Source organism: Castanea sativa, chromosome 1 (genome assembly GCF_040712315.1).
Source record: "Castanea sativa cultivar Marrone di Chiusa Pesio chromosome 1, ASM4071231v1".
Taxonomy (NCBI): Eukaryota; Viridiplantae; Streptophyta; class Magnoliopsida; order Fagales; family Fagaceae; genus Castanea; species Castanea sativa.
The window spans coordinates 59046961-59067449 of NC_134013.1; the positions used below are offsets into that span (position 1 = coordinate 59046961).

Below are 20489 nucleotides of genomic sequence, written 5' to 3' on the forward strand. Positions count from 1 at the left end.
GCTTGTGCACGCAAGCAAGCCACAGTCACATGCAACGTGAAGTTTAGACCTTATAAAATTATTATTGACGCTAGAAGTTGCAGTGTTGGGATAGTTCAATTTTCAAAATACAGTCATGTGGTACAGAAATTTTGTGATCATAGAGAACTTTGATGTCATATCTTCCACCGCCAAAACGCATTTGGGTGGCTAGGGAGAGCTCTCTATCCATTCACATGACGAAGCATCCAAGGTGGCATGAGTGTAGGCCGAGTCTGAACTCCAGCATCTTCATCTACTGCTCTTTCCTGGAAAGCCCCTCTGCATAATTTATTTTGAAGATAAAAAAAAAAAAACTATGTTAGTTCAGGTGTTCTTGAACAATCAGAGAGAGCCACTAGGATGGGACTTCGATGTACTCTTTTTTCTTGGCAGTTTTCATGCATAATCAGAGATTAGACCCATTAAACTGATGCTAGAGATCTGGCTATATATGCTACTGCTAATTTTCAACCCAAACCTATAAATCTAATGTCAGTAAGATCACCACTAGTGTCATCAATACCTTGTCAATACTGACCAAGAAACCATCGTCCTGGAGATCAAGGCTGCTTTTCTCATTAATTGTATTTTCAATGCAGTCTATTAAAACTTGCATATGTCATTCAATTTAACACGCATGTTCCTTCTTCCCAATCATGTGCCTTTAAGAGAGAGAGAGAGAGAGAGAGAGAGAGAGAGAGAGAGAGGGTGTATACCCGATAGTTAGAGAAGGAAGTGACAGCGTTGATGGCATTGGCTGCTGCGGTAGGGATAGCAGGCCTAGGCTTGGTTGCTCTTGGTGTGCTTGCTCAGGAATGTTCTTCTCATTTTCTTTGAGCTATTTGTCATAGAAATTGTTTGTAAACATCAGATAATTTTTGTAATGGCCCAATGGAAAATGGAAGTGACTTCCCAAGTCCCTACTATGGAATACCATTCTTTGGCAAATATATGGAGTAGATTTTACCTTTTTTGCTAGCACACTGTTTTGTTCCTGCAAAGATTTTTCCTGTCACAAGCCACAATGTTAGTTAACATCTTGAACCGTCACAAGTATATGGTTTTTCAGTACATAGTTTACATCTAGTACAGTCTGAAGCATATGGTTGCTCTTTGTATCCGTTTGGATACGGATTCTATTATATTAGAACTCATTGCCCAAATTTTATTTAGGATGTTAACTAAACGTGCAATCCCTCACATGGTAATATAGTCTCTAAACCTGTTGGGTGCAACCTTGGGGGCTTAAGAAGGTGCAGTAAAGGTTACCATTTGATGATTAGACAGGCAAATTCTTGCCATATTTTACTTTCTGGACTTTCAAAAGTGCCACTTTCTGGTTTATCCCAGTATGGAGGTAAAATACTAGTCTTCTTTAATTATCATTTTCTGTCCTTGTCTTTTAGAAGTTTTTAAGCTGAATAACCTTAGATAAAATTTCACTCTAAAAACAGGTCAGATATGCATAACCATCTTTACCTTCTTTTGCAGCTCCATAACAGATTCATGCATAAGTTGGTTCTGCACACGTCAAAGTGATTCATACATTAATTTGGATTCATATGATAGTAGAAAGTGAAATTCAAATGTGTTTACTCATGTGCATGTGTGTCTTGAAAAAAATGGCATGAAAACTTAATTAGGAAGCACCAAGTTAATTACCTTTCTTGTTCGTATGCGCTTCAGACCTGCATCAATCTGTTGTTCCAAATTTTGAAGCTCTCTGAAACTCAAGGGATCGAGATCTTCTCCCATGAAGTTCCTACATTAATCAGTGTAAAATATATCTGAGACTTATCATCATCCTGCTGAAAGTTGGCCAATAATGCCTTCATCCAATCAAGAAGCATGTAGTTACATTAATTTAGCAATGTTTTGTGCCATACACTTAATTGTATTTTCAGGATTCAAGCCCAATATCTAATATAAAGGGTATATGTAACCGCCCTCTCACATAGGGGTGAGACTGAGTTCCATGCTTGTGTGAAAGATTGGTGGACATATACCCGATGCACAATATAATTTTTTTTCTTCAACTTTGGTGAACCCTACTTAACAGCTCAGTCGTGTGAAAGTCTTGAAAATCTTGAAAGCAGTTCTCCTTGAATAAAATCTATTGGACAAGATATCATCACTTTTCTGCCTTTTTTTCCCCTGTACATTCTAATTCTTTAAATTCCCATACAAAGGCATTACCGTTCAAAATGACATGACAACTCAAGTCACATTACCTGATGTTCCTTTGTAAGACTTCCACTCTAGCGGTAAGCTTAGGGAATTCCATACACCAGCCTCCCTAGACAGCATTTATAAAAAGGTTAAGATTTAACAGTATTCTTTTACATCAAATGCTTTTAATAAGCATTATACGAATAGATCATTTTCATTTGGAGGATCACAGAGCCAGCCCACAGGATTCAAAGTGGTTAAGTGCATTTCATAACCAATACAGAGTGATCCTAGATTTAATTCAATAAGCAGAAAATTACTCACTAAAAAAAAAAAAAGAAGAAGAAGAAAAAGACCATGCGAAGCTAACACATAATATTTCTGTGATTTCATTGTGATGATGGATCAAGGAGTTGAGCATTCCTAATACATCAAAGAATAGAATTGAAACCTTATAAATAGGTATTGTTGTAAAGATTTTGGTGGCTTTGGCCTAAAGGGCCTTCCGCATGGGGAGAGGAGAAGACTCTTAGAAGATCATAAAGTAGGTCTCTTTAAGAGTGGTTTGAGTGTTTTTCTATTTTTTTGTGTGATAGTTATTGGGTATTGGGGTTATAAAATTGTGAGTTTGTATGTGTAAAGTTTATGAGTTAATTTGTGTTAGAGATATTGTTTATGTTTGTGTGAGTACGTGAGTTTGGTTTGTAAGGTTTGATTGAGAATGGTTGTACTACATATCATTAATAATGGATTTCGGTTGGTGTTGCCTGTGATGTAAAAGTAGAGTTGGCTGAACCACATTAACTATTGTTGTCTTATGTGGATGTTTTATTTTCTTATTCATGTGAATGTGCTCCTATTAGTCTCAAAATTGCAACTAAAGGAGTAAGAAGGAAGCAAAAACAAGAGATCAATGTCCTGCTACAGGAAAATGAGATTAAGTTAGAAAAGAATCTAACCTAAGATGATGCACCTTGTCTGTAGTGACTCCCATAGGATTCAAATTGGCTACAAGCACTGTGAGTATGATTGTTTTGTCTATCTTATAGCTCTTGCAGATGGTTCTCATATTTTTCTATTCTTGATGTGGATGATATACTGACTGTTGTAAAGAGCGTGTGAGGTTGACGTACTTAAATATTTGTTATGCAAAGATTTTGATATGAAAGATTTGGAAACTACTAGGAAGATTATGGGTATGCAGATTCATAGGGACAAGGATGTCAAAAATTATGGATGATAAGTCATTAAGTTTCTTTAAGACTTTCTCCCATCTTTCTGTGTGTGTTAAAAAAATTTAGTATTCAAAAAAAAAAAAATTATAGGTGTCTAAAAAAATCTGTCAAGAAGGTGTTAGAAAAGTTTGGTATGGAGAATGCCAACCGATAAAGTATACCATTGGTGACGAATTTCAGGTTCTTGGTTAGTCAATACCCAAAATTAGAAGAAGAAATTGAAGATATATAACAGGTTCCATATGCTAGTATAGTAGGATTTTGGTGTAGCAATGGTTTGTACCATGCTTGATTTGGCTCACATAGTCAGCATGGTTAACAAGTACAAGACAAACCCAAGAAAAGGGAACTGGAAAGTAGTCATGTGGATTTCAGGTACTTAAGCGTACAACAAATTATGAAATTATGCTTGCAAGGTAACAAGATTGTGCATCATTTGTGGGATTTGTAGATTCAGAATATGAAGGTGATTTGGATGATAGAAGGTCCATTACAGACGATGTTTTCTCACTAGCAAGTGCACCTATTTGTTGGATATCCATGTTACAACCCTTGATAGCAATGTTTACTACAAAAGTTGAATACATTGTATATGGTTGAAGATACTAAACAAGCAATGTGGTTGAAGAGGCTAAGTCAGAGTTTAAAATAGAGCAAGGTAGAGTATAGATGTATGGTGACAGTTAGAATGCGATTTAGTTGGCAAAGCACCATGCCAGAATATAGCATATTGGTGTGAGGTTTCACAAGAAAAATCGATTGATTGTAATAGAGATAGGTGAAGTGACATGGCGCTTGGGAAAAAAAATTCACGCTTTTGAGAAGGCAACTAATATGTTGTCAAAGTCTGTTCCCATGGCCAAGTTCAAGCATTTCTTGGACTTGGTTAGTGCTTCTTTATATCAAAAGGAGAAACTTCCCCGCCTATTGGTTCAAAGGTGGAGACGTAAGAATTTGATAGTTCCTAAATGACTGAATAATTGTCTAAGGTGGAGAGCATTAGAGATGGTGACTTATATTCTAAATGAGAAAGTAATGTACTGATGTGTTAAGGGCCTTTGTAATTGAATTGACACTTCCTTATGTACAAAGTGCTTGGAGGTTAAAGGAGGAAATAATTCGAACTGCGAAATTAACAGCATGTTCTAATTATTTTTCCAAAAAGAGAAGAAATAAAAGAGAGTAACATTGACCTTGTATACTACGCCTTTATGGGAGGAGTGTAAACCAATGTAGTGGCACGGAGTGAGCTCTTGAGGGCCCCTACAACTTAATAAGTATGTTATGCTTGGGACCAATAATAGGTTAGGGTATGGGGAGCAAAGTCCTAGGCAATTCAATGAGGATATCTTGGAAATTTTAATAATTCAAATTAGGGTTTTAACTGGGGAAGTATATATACGTTATAAATCTTATTCTTTTTAAAATATTGAAACATTACCGACCTAGGTAAATTCTGTGTGTTGTTTTCTCTCCCTTTTACTTGCATATAGTAGCAATCCTCGATGGGTCGAGACGAAATGATTTAGGTAGTAGGGTGCATCTTTGTAAATATTCATAGAGAGGATGCATGGAACACAAGATAGGTCATGTTAAGGTGACATTTAGCATAATCAGTTGGTACCTGGGATTCAGAATCTGTGGCGACAAGCTGTCGTTCTGCAAATGAATATCTTTCATATCGTTCAAGAATAGTCTCCATGCTGTCACAAAAGGATATGTCTAAGTTTAAACATCATGAAGCCTTTAAGCATGTAGAGTCTGTTAAAATGAACAGAATGCATAAGACTAAATTTATATAAAGATACGTAAATTTAATAAAACTGCCACAAGTAGAAAGGTTGAGGAAAGTGTTCTCATAAAAGCATACTAACTCCCCACACCTCTACCTCCACAACAAAGGAAAAAAGGTCTTAAGAAAAATAATCCTTGGGAAAGATTGTAACTTGAGAAGAAAGTAGCCTTTATAGCTCAAATAGTATTGATATTGGTGGAGGCCTGAATAAAAGGACTATAAAGACCATCAAATAGAAAGCTAGCCGGGTTAGAATAGCCAACCTAATTGAAAGATAATGTTTATTGTTTGCTAGGATTTGCTATTCTATTATAGATTACATTTCCTTTTTTGAATTTGGTTTTGTTTTTTGCTTATTCGGGCAGGATTCATGTATATAATTAGTTGTGTTTCTTATTGACAACTAAGACAAGGATTAAGATTTCTCTTAAAAAAAAGAGACAAGGATTAAGATCAGAATAATAAAAGCATGAGGCTAAGAAAATAACTTATTATCATTTAATAATAATTTAAGATGAAATATATAGAGTTGCTTCAGCATTTTTATTATTATTATTATTATATTCTCTTCTTCTTGACCGCATGACTTGACAACTCGTAGATTAGTTGAGTCTTATTGTTCTTGTTTATCTTATTCTCTTCTAACACATCCTTCTTTTTGAGGCATGTTTTTAGTAGTTTTTTGTTACTTTACTGAGATTCCATTTGGATGATTCCAAAATGAATGTCTTGAAGTTTAAGTAAATATATATGTATTAATTTAATTTTTTTTCATGAGCTTTATAATTTAATTGGTGCATTTTAGTATTTCTAATTGAGATATCCAAGGTTAAAATCTTCTCTCCCTTTTGTAACAATGGAATTATTAAAGAAAAAAAAAGGTTTTCATACCAAGCAACATTAGGCATTAAAATTTGGTATATTGTTTTGAGTTTGAATTTTGAAGGTACGGCTGCCCTACACTTTCTTCCTAATTTCTTGTTTGTAACACAGTATTTGCTTATTTTGGAGCCTAAAGAGCAGGCTTTTTTCACCCCCTTCAACTTGACTAAGCCTAAGTGAAGACAAGAAGCCAGCTAGTGCAGGGCTATAAAGAACACGTAGAACACAAGGAGAGCCAATATAACCAAGATGCAAGTATCAAAAGAAAAAAAATGATGGAAAGTCTAAACGAGGGCAATTCAAGTAGTGAGGAGCGAAGAGAAAAGAAAAAAAAAGAAAAAAAAGAAGAGAACAAAGCGTGAATCACATGGAATTTGTGTACTAAAGTTCAAATCCAATAATGTTATTAGGGAACTTAAACATGGTTCAAATGCAATGTTCTTGAATAGATGAACATGTTCACTGGTTTTTTCAATTTCTTGATTGATTTGTAATTTTGTATGATGCATCAATGCATCATGCATGTCTATAGTTTATGCTAGTTAACAATTCACTGCTTACTTGTCTGTCTATCTTTTAAGGTTCCTCTTCTCCCACGGTACCTTGAAACAAAATCCTAAATTCCAAAAGCCCTAAGATACTTAATATTTTTGTTACTCTAGATTAAGATGGACATCATAATCTAATAAAAGGCTGCGCCTATAAGAGTCTGGACCATAATTGACAGAGCTAAACAAACCCCTCAATTCCCTTATCCCTTTCCTCCCTGAGCTCTTCAAGGCTTTGTCAAATTTTTCCTTAATATCCCTTTGCTGTAACTCAGCTTCAACAGCCAATAGGAATTTGGTAGCTGGCTCTTCCAAACCTTTGAGAGATGTCCCAAGAAAATCATCAAAGCCATTGAATTTATCCTGAAACCATTCTGAGTACTTGTCCTTTCCCAGCAAACTTTCCACAACCAAAGTTGCTAACTCTTCAGGAATATCCCTGACACCCATAGGTAAGGAGAAGGCCAGAGGTTCGACATTTAGAGGAGGCGGTAAATTAGAAAACTGGGAAGTATCCTCAGAACAAATATCTGATACCCAATCCTCCACGCTAACCTCAACCCCTTTATCCAGTTCTAAATTTAACTCACTAAGTTCCGATGACTCCTCTGGAACCAACGCCAGCTGGTTCAACTCATCTACTCCAACAACCGCAGCTTCCGGTGGCAAAGAAATATGAATCGGGATTGCCATTCTCTTCCCGTCGCGTAATTCGAGAACCCACTGCTTAGAATTTCCCCATTTCCTGATGGTGTTGTTTGTGTGCTCATGGATGATCCGTTGTATGTCACGATGCAAGGCCACTTCATTATCGGAGCATAGGGACCCATCCACCGAAGCATCGGAACAGCTAGACTCAGTCACGGAGGCTTCGAAGTTGTCGGGCACTGAGAGAAACTTCTCGGTGCTCGTGGGTTCCATGTGCGAAGGCGAAGGCACAGCGACAGGCTCATCGCTACCTGTTTCTGCTGTTGCCGGCGAGATTAGGTGGGAGGGAGGAGCTTGCGAGGAGTATATGCTTGGTTGATTGGTCTTCAGTGTGTACTCCTCTCTCTTCAGGTGGGTTGGGGATTAGGAACCTGAGAACCTTCAATGTTGCCTTACTAGGGAAGTGGTTATGGAGATTTGGGCAAGAAAGGGATGCTCTTTGGCGTCAAGTGATTGAGGTGAAGTATGGTTGTGATTGGGGTGGTTGGTGTTCTAGCTCTTTCTCTGGTCCTTATGGTGTCAGTTTATGGAAAAATATTAGACGGGGGTGGCTCTCTTTTTCTCGTTTTATTATGTTTGATATTGGAGATGGTTCAAAGGTGCTGTTCTGGCTAGATCATTGGTGTAGATCTTCTTCTCTTGCCGTTCGCTATCCGGAATTATATAGGATTTGTCGTAGAAAAGAGGCAACTGTGGCGGATCTTATGAGGTTCACCAATGGTGTCCTCCATTGGGAGCTTCAGTTTTGTAGGGAGATGCATAATCGTGAATTGGAAGCTTTCAAGAGCTTCATCAATTCCATTTATAGCACTCCTGTAAGGGGGAATGGGGAGGACAAGAGTTGTTGGCTGCCCTGTAAGAGTAAGGGGTTCACGGTTAGTACTTACTACCATCTTCTAGTTGGCCATAAGGAGCAAATTTTCCCTTGGAAAAGTATTTGGAAGCAGAAGATTCCCTCTAGAGTTGCTTTCCTTGTTTGGACCGCAGCTTTGGGAAAATGTCTGACTGTTGACAACTTAAGAAAAAGAAAAGTTTGCATTCTGGATTGGTGTTATATGTGCAAGTGCAATTGTGAAAGTGTTGACCATCTTTTCCTTCATTGCCCGGTTGCCATGGAGTTGTGGGATATGGTCTTCGGTTTATTCGGAGTTTGCTGGGTTATGCCAAGGTCTGTTGTTGGGCTTTTGGCTTGTTGGCAAGGTCGTTTTGGTCGCCATCGTAATGAAGATATCTGGAAGGCCGTTCCTCATTGCTTGTTGTGGTGTATTTGGAAGGAGAGAAATAATAGATGTTTTGAAGACATCGAGAGTTCCATGCCTGACCTTAAGTCTCTTTTTTTCCGAACCTTACTTGATTGGTTCTTCGTGTGAAGAAGCCATCATTTTCTTTCTATTTTGGATTTTCTTGACTTTTGTAATGTTCGTCTTTGATTTGTTCTCCCTCGTATACTCCCTGTGTACTTGGGAGACTCTTTTTTTTTTATATCAATGAAATTATCTTTATTACTTATCAAAAAAAAAAAAAAAAATTGAACTTCTTAAGGATTGAGTAGGATTGCCGATTACACACCTTGTTGAGCCACAAGTCCTAATTGCCAAAACTCAAATGAAATCATTTATATGCTTGCTGAAAATAGAGCTTCACATCATGGTCTATTAATTACTTTTGCATATTTAAAGCCCTACTTACGGAAGAGTAGTTTGCAGTCATTCAACTAGAATATGTTAGTTGATAATTTGTGCAATATATGGGAAAGTTTAACATTTTTATTTTTGAGAAAAGAAAGTTAAACATAATGGTATAATTTTTCTCTCTTTTATCTTTTATTTATATATGAATTTTGATAATTCTAGTAGAGATTTTAATAGGTTTTTATATTGATTATGATTTTATTTACCATCATATATTCGAGCATTAAATGTTTATTATGATTGTGTTTATGCTTATATATGAAATAATATATTCTACTATTTAATGAACAATTTAAATTTTGAATAAAGTTTAAAATTTATTATATATATGTATATATAATTTCAGAGATATTGTTTCTATAAGGAGTAGTAGCAGAATGAACTTTTTTGGTTGAAGGCTCATAACAAGCAATCATCACAAAGTAAAATTTGTGGTGGTATGGCCCACGACTATGCGGTGACTGTTGGGCCTGCACCTCCAAGTAATTTGTGTGATATTTTAAGTATAGCTCACAATGGAAGGTTCCAAGAAGTGTTGGCTGATATTTGGTAATTGGAGGTGGTTGTAAGGTGGTTATCTGTTGTATCCTAGTTGTTCAAGGAGGTTTTTAGGTGGCCGAGGTGCCCTTAAAGTATCCTGAGCTGGACTATTCTTTCCAACTATCACGTGGCCTTTTCTCGTTCACTCGTGTTTCTCTCCTTATATACTCTTTTGTTAATGGATTGGTAGTGATGAGAATATTCCACCTGTGTGTGGGCCCTGCCATTTGTAGGATTTGGGTGGCCCTTTAAGTTTAGGTTATTATTTTAGCATGTCTAATCTCACATCAAGTGGGTGGGTCCTTTTAACTCTGTCGTTGTAATGATTTCCTAGTAATTTGAACCTAGCATTGAGGCTTGTGCTCGGATGGCGGACTTCCCCCAAGGCACTATTTCTCATCAACGTTAATTCCACTCCTCGGGAAATAGGTGGGGTCTGTTCGGATCCTATTGTTGTAACTTGGTCACTCATGTGATGGCCCAGTTAGGACTTTGTACATGTGGACTGGGCTAAAGGTTAGTGGGCCTCAGCCCGAGTTTGGTTTGGGCCGAACTTTGTCCACCCACAAAATTATACATTTATTTTGATTATTTTCCTTAACTTCTTTTATAAATGGTTAGATTCTAAATATTTAGTCATTAATGTTTAGGTTCTAAATATGTTGAATGTTGGCAAACCAAGAACAAAAACTTGTCTAGGATTAGATCTTAGGGTCTTTGAAGTGTTTTAGACATTGCTCAAGTTGATACAAGTTAAGAATGTACAAGTTGCAGAAAGAAGAATTTAAAATCTATCAAGCTCGATCGATTGAACTATGAATTTGCAAAATTTTAGATAAAGCCCAACAGCTCGCGAAACAATTAGGTTTGAGTCCAACACTGCTAGGTATATAAGGAAAACCCTAATATATATTTTCAAAGTCTTGAGAGTTACACTTGTGAGATTTTGTACCTTCTAACTCTATCAAGCACCTACCGGAGATCAAATTCATGTTGTTAGTATTAGTGGAGTAAAGTTGTAGCCAAGCCTTCAGCTATCAAGTGTACTGAAGATCAAGACATGAGCTGAAGGTTCATGTGAAAGCAGATCCAAATCAAAGAAGTCTGAGGAGTTTAGAGCCTAATTTGGTAACTGTGTTAGATTTACTACGAATTGGTATTCTTGACTGTAAATCTCAATTTGATATAGTGGATTGTTCTCTTGGGATAGTTCTTACCGTTTTTTATTTTTATTTTTTATTTTACCTTGAAATTAGTTTGTTTCATTGATTTTCCTGGGTCATCATGTTATTGTGTTATTTAATTTTCCACTATGCATGATATAATTGATTATGTTTTAACCTAAGACTTGCATAATTAACCTAAGTAACTACTTGGCTAATCAATTTAAGCATATTGTGTTTTCCAAGGGTCGAAATTCTTACATAAACTATCAAACAACCACAATCTCCCCCCCCCCAACACCAATATATATATATATATATATATATATATATATATATGTATGTATATATGTATGTATTATACGTGCACCATGCTTAGGATTGGAAACTCTACCAATAGTAGCTCCGCATCGGGACACCATATATTCTTTTCATTTCCATTCCGTTCTTATATATTTATGAACTCTTAGACATAGAGAGAGAGCATTTCTTATAGGGACAAAGAAGGTAGGCTAATTTTCAGTTTTTATATGGACAATTTTTTTGGGTGGTGGTAAGCAGGTAGGGGGCTGGTTAGGACATAGCCTTGATACCATATTAGATTTCATATTAGGGTTGTGAGAGTGAGACAAAGAAACAAAAGAGAAATCAAAAGAAAAGGAAAGCAAATAGAACTTAGTATGGTTCGGCTTGATGGCTACGTGTCTTGATCAGTGGTTACACAATCTTGAATTGTGTGTTTCAATGAGCCCATTGAATGGTATGCATAGTAGAATAACTCTAAAATAATCTTAAGATTATTTTACTCGCACTACAAATAGGATTAGAATTACTTCACTCACACTATAAGTAGGTTCTAATACATTGAATATGAACTAGTTACAATGGGCTTGAACCTTAATATCTCTAACATCACCCCTCAAATTCAAGCTGGAAGCTTGAAGACACATTGAGTTTGAATGTGAAATTGTGAAAGAAAGTATGATGATGGAGGATTAGATTGAATACATATAGAATGGACTGCTTATAATGTAGAGTGGAACACATGACACAATCGTTGCAGTTGCAAACGCCAATGATCAGTGATAGATGGAAGCCAAAAGGTGATTAGTTCAGCCAAAAGGATAGCTGCATCTAGATCAAATAAGTTTAAATATGCCCTATGCAAGATAAACATTGGTGATAGTGGTTGTAAGCATTGAATGATGGTCAGAGGACAACAACACCAAAGACTGGTGGAGAGTGGCATTGTTTGTGGAAAGATATCGATTGAGGATACCATCGTGGGAAACTAAATATATTAGCTGAAAGACAAATACATGGTGTCATGTTAGACTTAGTTACCTTTGAAGAACCTGAAAAGGAGGCTGGCTCTGGTATCGTGTTAAAATTGTTGACATACCTCTAATACAATGTTAGAATTTATATTGGATTGTGAGTGAGAGTAATTAATATACTGGTAAGAAATAATAATTTTACTAAGTTGAGGAAATCAAAAAAGATTGAAAAGACCAAAAATAACATTGTTAGGTTCTAAAGATTTAGGTGTAAATGTTTAGATAATATTTTTATTGTGTTGGCAAACCGAGAACAAAACATGTCTATTCTAGGTGTTAGGCAATGCTTAAATCTATTTGTTTTAAGGTTCAAGTCCAGCTGACTGCGGAAAAAAGAAGTGTAGTTTTGCCTTGCTCAACCGATCAAGAATTAGACTCGACTGATCGAAAATTGCAGGAATAGAATTCTACAAAATTTTTTAAATAGGCCTAAGCCCACGAAAACGTTTAAGGTTTCATTTTAACTTCTCTACATATAAAAGGGAAACTCTAACTATGTTTTGAAGACTTTTGAAAAACTTGCATGTTACTCTTTGTGAGATCTCACGAGAATCTACTGAAACTAGAACTACAATCAAGTGTTGATAGATCATAGTTGTTGCATCAAGATCATTATTGAAGGTGATCAGAAACCTTTGAGTGGGATTTCAAAGTCACAAGCAAGGCTACTTGTGTTGGTGTAAATCTAAGAAGAGAAGGAGCCCGTGGATTCGGAGCTTACATGTGGTCGTGTCAATAAGTTACTACATGAGGTAGCAATAGATTTAATGTTAAATCTTATTGTAAAAATTTCAATTATCTTATAGTAGATTTATTTTACTTTAAGGATAGTTAGGTCAAATTCTCCTTAGGCTTTTACCTTGAAACAATTAGTTTCATTGGTTTTCTCGAGTCATCATATTGTGGTGTTATTTACTTTTCTGCTTTTATGCATGGTATGATATATGCTTGTTTAACCTATATCTGAATAATAAATTTAATAATCAACTTGGTTAATTAATTAGGTTAAACAATCTGGTTTAAAGGGTCTAAACAAACAAACAAACAAACATTATTAGAGGTAATTTAAAAGGACATGGCAATTAAAAAAGTAACATAAAATATGACTTTAGATAAAGTAGAATGGATGAAAAGAATATGTGGCTGACCTTAATTAATCTATTGAGCATTCTTAGCCAACCCCAAATTTCAGGACTAAGGTGCTGTTGTTGTTAGTGAGAGTGAGAAGAGAAAGAAAAGCATATAAAAATGAACATGGTTCAAGTTGAAAACCTAATTCCACAATGAAAAGCAATTGAGTAGCACCATCTTTACTGTCTTGAATTGTGTTACAATGAGTTTAATGAAGGGTATATATAGTAAACTAAACTCTAGATTAACCCTAAGGTTGTTTACTTGCACTACAAGTAATGTTACTAAAAGTAGGCTATAGTTATTTTAGTTGTACTATAAAGATATCATAGTACAATGAATCCCTTAGGCCTTACTTAGCTTTGTCTATGTGTGGTCAAGGCTCTTAGAGTAATTAACTAGTACTTAGGTATGTGTATTCTTCTTATTCCCAAGGTATGGGATATTTATTAAAATAAATGGTGGAGAATGTCAGCCATGGGTTAGCCATGGTTTCTTATGTCACCTTAAAACCGATTGATGGCAATAATTAACTCCCTGTGGATTCACACTACTTTTATAAAATACTAAACTTAGTAACAAAAAGAGAAAAGAATATTTCATTCGTTAATTTTCATTCCATTATCTTAGGTCTATATGGTTTAGTGTTGACAAATTATGTCAAATTGTGTTTCGAGTTGTGATATTCATTGTCTTAAAGTGGTAATTAAAAATCAAGTTGAAGAAATAAAAATTTCTCAAGAAAAGATAAGTTTTTGTGACCTCGAATCCAACTGGGATACCAAGCTCATATCCATTTAATAGCAATTTTTGGCTTTTAGATTGACTTTAGTTAATTAATTCAATTACCCAAATTGATTATTAGTCAAATTACAGGCAAATCAGATTAAGGTACAATTGAATCACCAAACTAAATTAAGTGTAGTGGAAAATAAGTTTGACACGGCGATTTGATCACAATGGAGAAAACCTTCAGAGGCAAAACTCCACTGGGTGAATTTCAAGTTACCACTCCCGAAGAATCCACTAGCAAAAAAAGCATTTACGAACACAAGGAATCTTACCCTATAGGTTTATCTCGAAGTACCTACCTACAATATAACCTACTGAGCTATACCAATCTTAGCTACATTCCCCAATTGGGCATGATCTTGCAGAAGAATTTTCCTTTGCACGAATCTCCCTAACCGTGACAAACTCCATAACAACTTTTTTATTTTATTTTATATTATTGTTGTAACTTTGTAGAGTTCTTCAATTCACATTTGGATGAATCGAAAGTAGCTTGGCACAAAACCCTAGGTGCACAATCATCTTAGCAACTCCTGATATATGTGTCTCCCTCTTATTATGATGACGACGGTTAAATATGTTTTTTATATGCTCTGGAACCCTACTGCACAAATTTATAGAAATTCAAGTCATCGTAGGCCGAAAACAGAACTTAACATTCAGTTTTCTTGAAGATCGATTGATTGAGAGGTGTCGAGCTTAGTATTGAGATTCATTAATTCTCGATAGATTGATAGGTATCGAGACCTACTGGTGCAGCTTTTCTTTAGTAGTTTCTTGAGCAGTCTTGTGTCTTAAATAATATCACTTGTGTGCCACTTGTTGTACTTCTTGAAACACTGGAGACTAAGACTCAATTACATATAGAGTGCGTTTTGATCTCAGAATTGTCAATACATATTTGATATGAGCCTTACAGCAAGCTAAACTCCAACCTCAATAACATCTTGATTGATTAAACCTTGAACAACAAACTTTTTGTATTCTCGACTCTAAGCACGACAGCAACCTCTATTGATTGAGCTACCTCGAATTCACCTCAATAGGTCAAGACTACACAAATTAACAAAAATCAATAACACGAAAAAGCCAAACAACTTGTCGATTTCAAGCCTAATTTGAGCCGTACTTGTTGAGATATAGAAGATACATTATAAGTCATCCCTAAGGAGGTTTTTTAGAGAAGAGAACTCTTTGTTTGTGTGGCTAGGATTTTGTAACCTAGTTTCTCTCAAATTTTACCTTATTCAAGTAGATTTGCAGATTAGTTGAAAAAGCTAAAGCCACAATGCCTACCACAAACTTGTTGCTATAAAGAAATTTTTTGAGAAGTCCTTGAAGTCGATTGGAGGTTTTGGTCATGATCACGGGTGCATCATCTGTGGTGGCAATCCATATGATTGAAGAATCTAGACGTTTGGGTGCAATGAGATGTTTTCTCTAGAAGTTTTCTATGGGTCATAGAGTATTGAGGGGGAAAAAAAAAATCCTAAGATGGTAAAATTTATCTTACTATAGTGGAATTGCTTCATTGGGGAAGGTTTCCCCCGTAGTGGTTTTCCCCTTAAATAGTTTTCCTTGGGTTTTCTACTTCATCACCATATTGCCATCTCCATTTGAATGGACACGTTACTTCACATTCCATATATGCTTTTAATTGTTTGTGTTTGTGACTTGCCAATTGGCATAATTGGACTAATTGAACAACTTGGTTAATCCACATAAAGATTAACTAGGGTCTAAAACCCCAACACATTCTTTTATTGTATATTCATTCCCTCATTTTTTGAAATCTTAAAGATAATAAAAGAGAGATCATTTCTTATAGGAAGGGAGGGACGGAGAAAGTAGGCAGATTTTCAGTTTTTATATGAGCAAGGCTATTTTTGGGTGGGGTGAGTGGGTAAAAGGGGAGGGACAATCCCTTCATTAAAATCGGTAAGTAGCTTTGATACCATATTAAAATATATATTGGGGGAGAGAGAGAGAGAGAGAGAGAGAGAGTGAGAGAGAGAGGGGGGGGGGGGGGGAAGCATATAGAAGTTAACATGGTTTGGCTTGATAGCTTATGTCAATAGTTTAAAGCCATTAAGTGGTTACATGATCTTAAATTGTGTTCTACTATGAGTCTATTGAATGCTCTATATAATAGACTAAACTTTAAAGTAATCCTTAGATTATTTTACATGCACTACAAGTAATGGTACTTCAAGTAGGATTAGAATTACTTTAGTTACACTATAAGTTACAATGGGCTCGGGCCTTAATATCTCTAACACCCCTTCAAATTCAAGCTTGAAGCTTGAAGATGCATTAAGTTTCAATGTGAAGTTGTGAAGGAAGTAATGACCATGAAGGATCGGATTGAATATAAAATGAATTGGATATAATGTAGCGTGGAGTGAGTGAGTCAATTAGTGCTGTAGTATACAACAACGATTAGTGATGGATGGAGGCCAAAAGGCACTTACTTTGGGCAAACGATGGTCGCACCTAGATCAAATGATGACTTATATGTCTGAAGGATGGCTTCTATAGTTGGAGTATATATGGCTACACAGGTGGCCTGGGGGACATTGGCAGAGGAATAATGGCTTTAAGATGGCATATGCAAGATAAACATCAGTGGTTAGCAACAAATGATGGTTTGAGGACAACAACAAAAAAGACCAATGGAGAGCGACACTACTTGTCGGAAGACATTGTTTGAGGATATCATTGTGGGATATTGAAGACATTAGCTAAACATATTTTTATGGTGATGCGCATAATAGAGTTAGTTACCTTTGGGGAACCAAACGTGGAGGCTAGCTCTAATTCCATGTTATAATTATTGAGGCATAGCTTTGATATTATGTTAGAATTTATATTGGGACTGAGAATGAGAGCAAGAAAAGAGACACAAAAATTGAAAACACAAAAATTAACGTGGTTCAGCTTGATAATTTCCACAACGAAATGCCATTAAGTGAAATCATTATTATTGTCTTTAAGTATGTGTTACAATGAGCTTATTAAAGGATATATATAGTATACTAAACTCTAGATTAACGCTAAGGTTGCTTTACTTACACTACAAGTAACGTTACCACAGGTAGGATTATATTTACTTTAATTGTACTATAGGTAGGTCATTGTACATTGAGTCTGGACTTGTTATAACAGGTTTGGGCCTTGATATCTCTGTTAGCTTCGTCTATATATATTCAAGGCTATTGGAGTAATTAACTAATCCTTAGGTATGTGCAGTCTTCTTATTCTCAATATAGGTGTGTGCAGTTAGCAACCAAGGGGTTAGCTATGGCTTCCAAAGTCAACTTGAACCCAGTTGATGGAAATAACTAACCCCTTGTGGAATTCATACTATAATTACCTAGGTATCTTCTTTTCCTTCTGTCCATGTACTCTTTGGTTCAACTTCTTTTGAAGGCAAGTATTGTTATTGCATAATTGTGTTAGTGATTAGTGAAAACGTCATCCATTTGGGACTTATTTTAAAAGAGTAGAATGAATTCTTTGCCATTACTTTTAAGGATGCAATATATAGAAACAAATTAATTTTCACAAAAAGTTTATACAAACTCAAGCAGCATAAATTAGTCATACATTTCAAATCTAACCGTGGCTCTTGTTTATTAGGGAAAAACACACAAACCTCCTTGGTGATCTCTCCTAAAAATATAGAACATTCTTTGAGGTTTAAACTATTACACTTAATACTCATGTTGTATTTTATCCCTAAACTGTGAATTAGGTATATACTAAACTCCTTGAGATTTTTAAGTGTAGCACAAAACCTCTATCGTTTTACATAAAACGGTTGCTTTAAATATGAACAAATGTCATCATAAAGCAACTTACCATTTATTTTCAGATCTTTAACCGTTTACACATAAAACAATAACACAAGAAAATTAATGTTACATTCAAAACTTTAGGGGTTTTATGTTTTATGGAAAATCATATGGTTTTGTTGCTTTTTCCTATTCATTAAGTGTCCTTGTCCTATTTAATTTGAAGAACCTTTTTGAATGTTTGAAAAAGAGCCTTTGCTATTATTCTATATACTTTCCGTACTTGTTTTTTTTTTTTTAATAATTCGATAGTTATAATGCGTTGAGCCACCTATGTTTTTTCAGTCTTCAATTATATGATCAGTTGGCTTTCTCTCTTACGTACTGAAACTCTATAGATCCATTACATCATGATCTAATAAAACGGTGCTAACAGCCCCTCATTCATTACTGTTGATAGAGTACAGCAGCAATAAAGGAGACCAATTGTGGCATTATATATAGCTTAATTGTCTAATCCTGTGCCATCATTAATCTAACTGAAGACATCTACAGTTAAGAACCCTTTATGAGAGCAATTATACCCATTGCAAACTATGCTGCTGTGCATCGCAATTCACCATATATAATCAAGATGAGAAAAAAATTGAAAAATAGCCTAAAAAAGTTTTATAAGTAACACTAAACCTATACCTTGCTTTCATGGTTTGGTTTAAAAATGGTTGTGGGTGGAAGATCTTCGTGGAGATCTTAAATAACGAACTTTTCATTTCCAACCCTTTCCATCATTGAGGAGACCTCCTAGCTCCTTGGTGCACCACCAGCATTGGATATGGCAAATACTAGGTTACAAAATCGAGTAAAAATAACACCACGCCCCATTGACACGTAGCTCAAGGACTCCTGGTGTCTGTATTATATTCATAATTTCTTCCTTGTACTGCATTATTATTAGTATTAAAGATGTCCACTATATCTCTAACCCAATAGATGCAATGTAGTGTCTTAGAGACTGTGTGACAGTATCTGTACGAAAAGAAAAAGGATATTTACTAAGAACTTTCTTTGGACTCAACCAACACTATGTCCCACTTTCAAAAATAGAAACCAAAATCAGTGGAACTCTAGAGTTTTCTTTGTTTCCGGTAGCTGCTAGAAGAAATATAGGAAAAAATAATTATACTGCTCCCTAACAAAGATCAAACTTCTTTTTAGTATAGCATAAGCGATAGCACAATGGTTGTCAAAACATAACAATTGGATAGCACAATGGTTATCAAAAAGAAAAAAACAAAAGGATAGCACATTGGTTATCAAAAAATAAAAAGAAAAAAGGATAGCACAATGGTTAGAAACCACTTTCCCTTCTTCCTTCCCCTCGAGACTAAACTCATTTATTTTTTTAAATTTTTTTTTTTTATAAAGAAAAACCTTCTATTTCGTATAGCCTTATTCAGCAGCCTTACTTGTACTTGGGAGACAAGAGGAAAAAAAAAAAAATACCTTGTGTATGATCTAAGAAAACTTAACAATTGTCCTAAACAACAGTGTAAGATACACTAAATATATTGGTGTAATATGAAGGCCATGATTTACAGACACATAAGTGGAAAATTAACTAGCTTCGGTTATTTCAGGTATATTATTTGCAAAGCTATCAGTAACAGTTAGTAAGGACAACGAAAATAGTGAATACCCAGTTGACCAAATAGATTGAAAAATAAAAGAAAATTCATTTTTCTGCAAAGAACCCAGACTAATAAAATGCTTCATAACCAACATAATATTTATTAAAAAAAAAGCAGAAACAACAAAAGAAAAATGAAAGATTAAACACAGAATAGAAGTAAGAACCTGGAATCACTGGAATACTCAAAAAGCTTCCCTTTGGTTGAAAACACAATCAAAGCAACCTCGGCGTCGCAAAGCACCGAGATCTCATGAGCTTTCTTCAGCAACCCACTCCGGCGCTTCGAAAACGTCACTTGCCGGCTGATTTTGTTCTCGATTCGCTTCAGCTGAACCCTACCTCTCCCCATTTCAATTTGTGTACACTTTCTCTTTTTCCCAACCCCAAAATTTTTTTTTTCCAACCAATGGAAAAAAGAAAGAAAGCAAAAGCAGAAGAATATTTTTCAAGAAACCCTAAAGAGAGTTCATTTTATGGAGATAAACAAAAACGCATAACGAAGAAGGGAACTGGGTGTGTATTTAGTGTTTTTAGTGCAATATTTGCAACTTTCTATTTTTGTGTTTGTGGAAGGAATTTTAGTTATATATAATATGAAACAAAAGGCTCTCTATGTATATATGGGAAAGAAAAGAGAGAATGAGAACAAAGTCTCACACACAAACACAGAGAGAGAAAGAGAAAGAAATAATAAACAAGTAGTGAGAGTGAGTGGGAATGGTATTGTGGAAACCAGGGTGGGAGTAAGGAAACCAGGACAGTATAAGCAATTGTGTTGTCGAGCTCCCATTGGTGGAGAGTGGGACATAGTCGTTACTGTCTCAATTTGAGCCACAGGTTTGAAGAGCAGTCCGTACAGAGATCTTGTCAGCTGAGTTTTGCGGGACCAGAAGGGGGCATTCTGTCTTTTGCAATTTTGAGAGTCACTCTCTCTCTCTCTCTCTCCCCCACCCCACTTGGCTGACGGCGCTTCTATCTTCTTCTCTTTCACTT

At 35.6% G+C, this 20489-nt stretch overlaps 1 protein-coding gene across 1 annotated transcript; it reads right to left on the bottom strand.

Annotated features, from left to right (window-relative positions):
- Window positions 1–42: 42 nt before the first annotated feature.
- LOC142605885 (agamous-like MADS-box protein FUL-L) lies at window positions 43–20084 on the bottom strand. The gene is made up of 8 exons (XM_075777312.1): window positions 19661–20084; window positions 5050–5128; window positions 2253–2317; window positions 1684–1783; window positions 1501–1542; window positions 989–1030; window positions 738–859; window positions 43–300 (listed from the first exon to the last, which is right to left on the bottom strand). Exons 1-8 carry the CDS (start codon window positions 19843–19845, stop codon window positions 204–206), a joined length of 732 nt encoding a protein of 243 aa, XP_075633427.1. The 5' UTR covers window positions 19846–20084; the 3' UTR covers window positions 43–203.
- Between the last annotated feature and the right edge of the window lie 405 nt (window positions 20085–20489).

Coding starts and splice junctions, on each gene's coding strand:
- LOC142605885 (XM_075777312.1), bottom strand. CDS start 19,845: ATGGGGAGAGGTAGGGTTCAGCTGAAGCGAATCGAGAACAAAATCAGC. Junction 5,129..19,660: donor GAGTATTCCAGTGATTCCAG/GTTCTTACTTCT, acceptor CTTTTGTGACAG/CATGGAGACTATTCTTGAAC. Junction 1,784..2,252: donor GTCTTACAAAGGAACATCAG/GTAATGTGACTT, acceptor TGATTAATGTAG/GAACTTCATGGGAGAAGATC.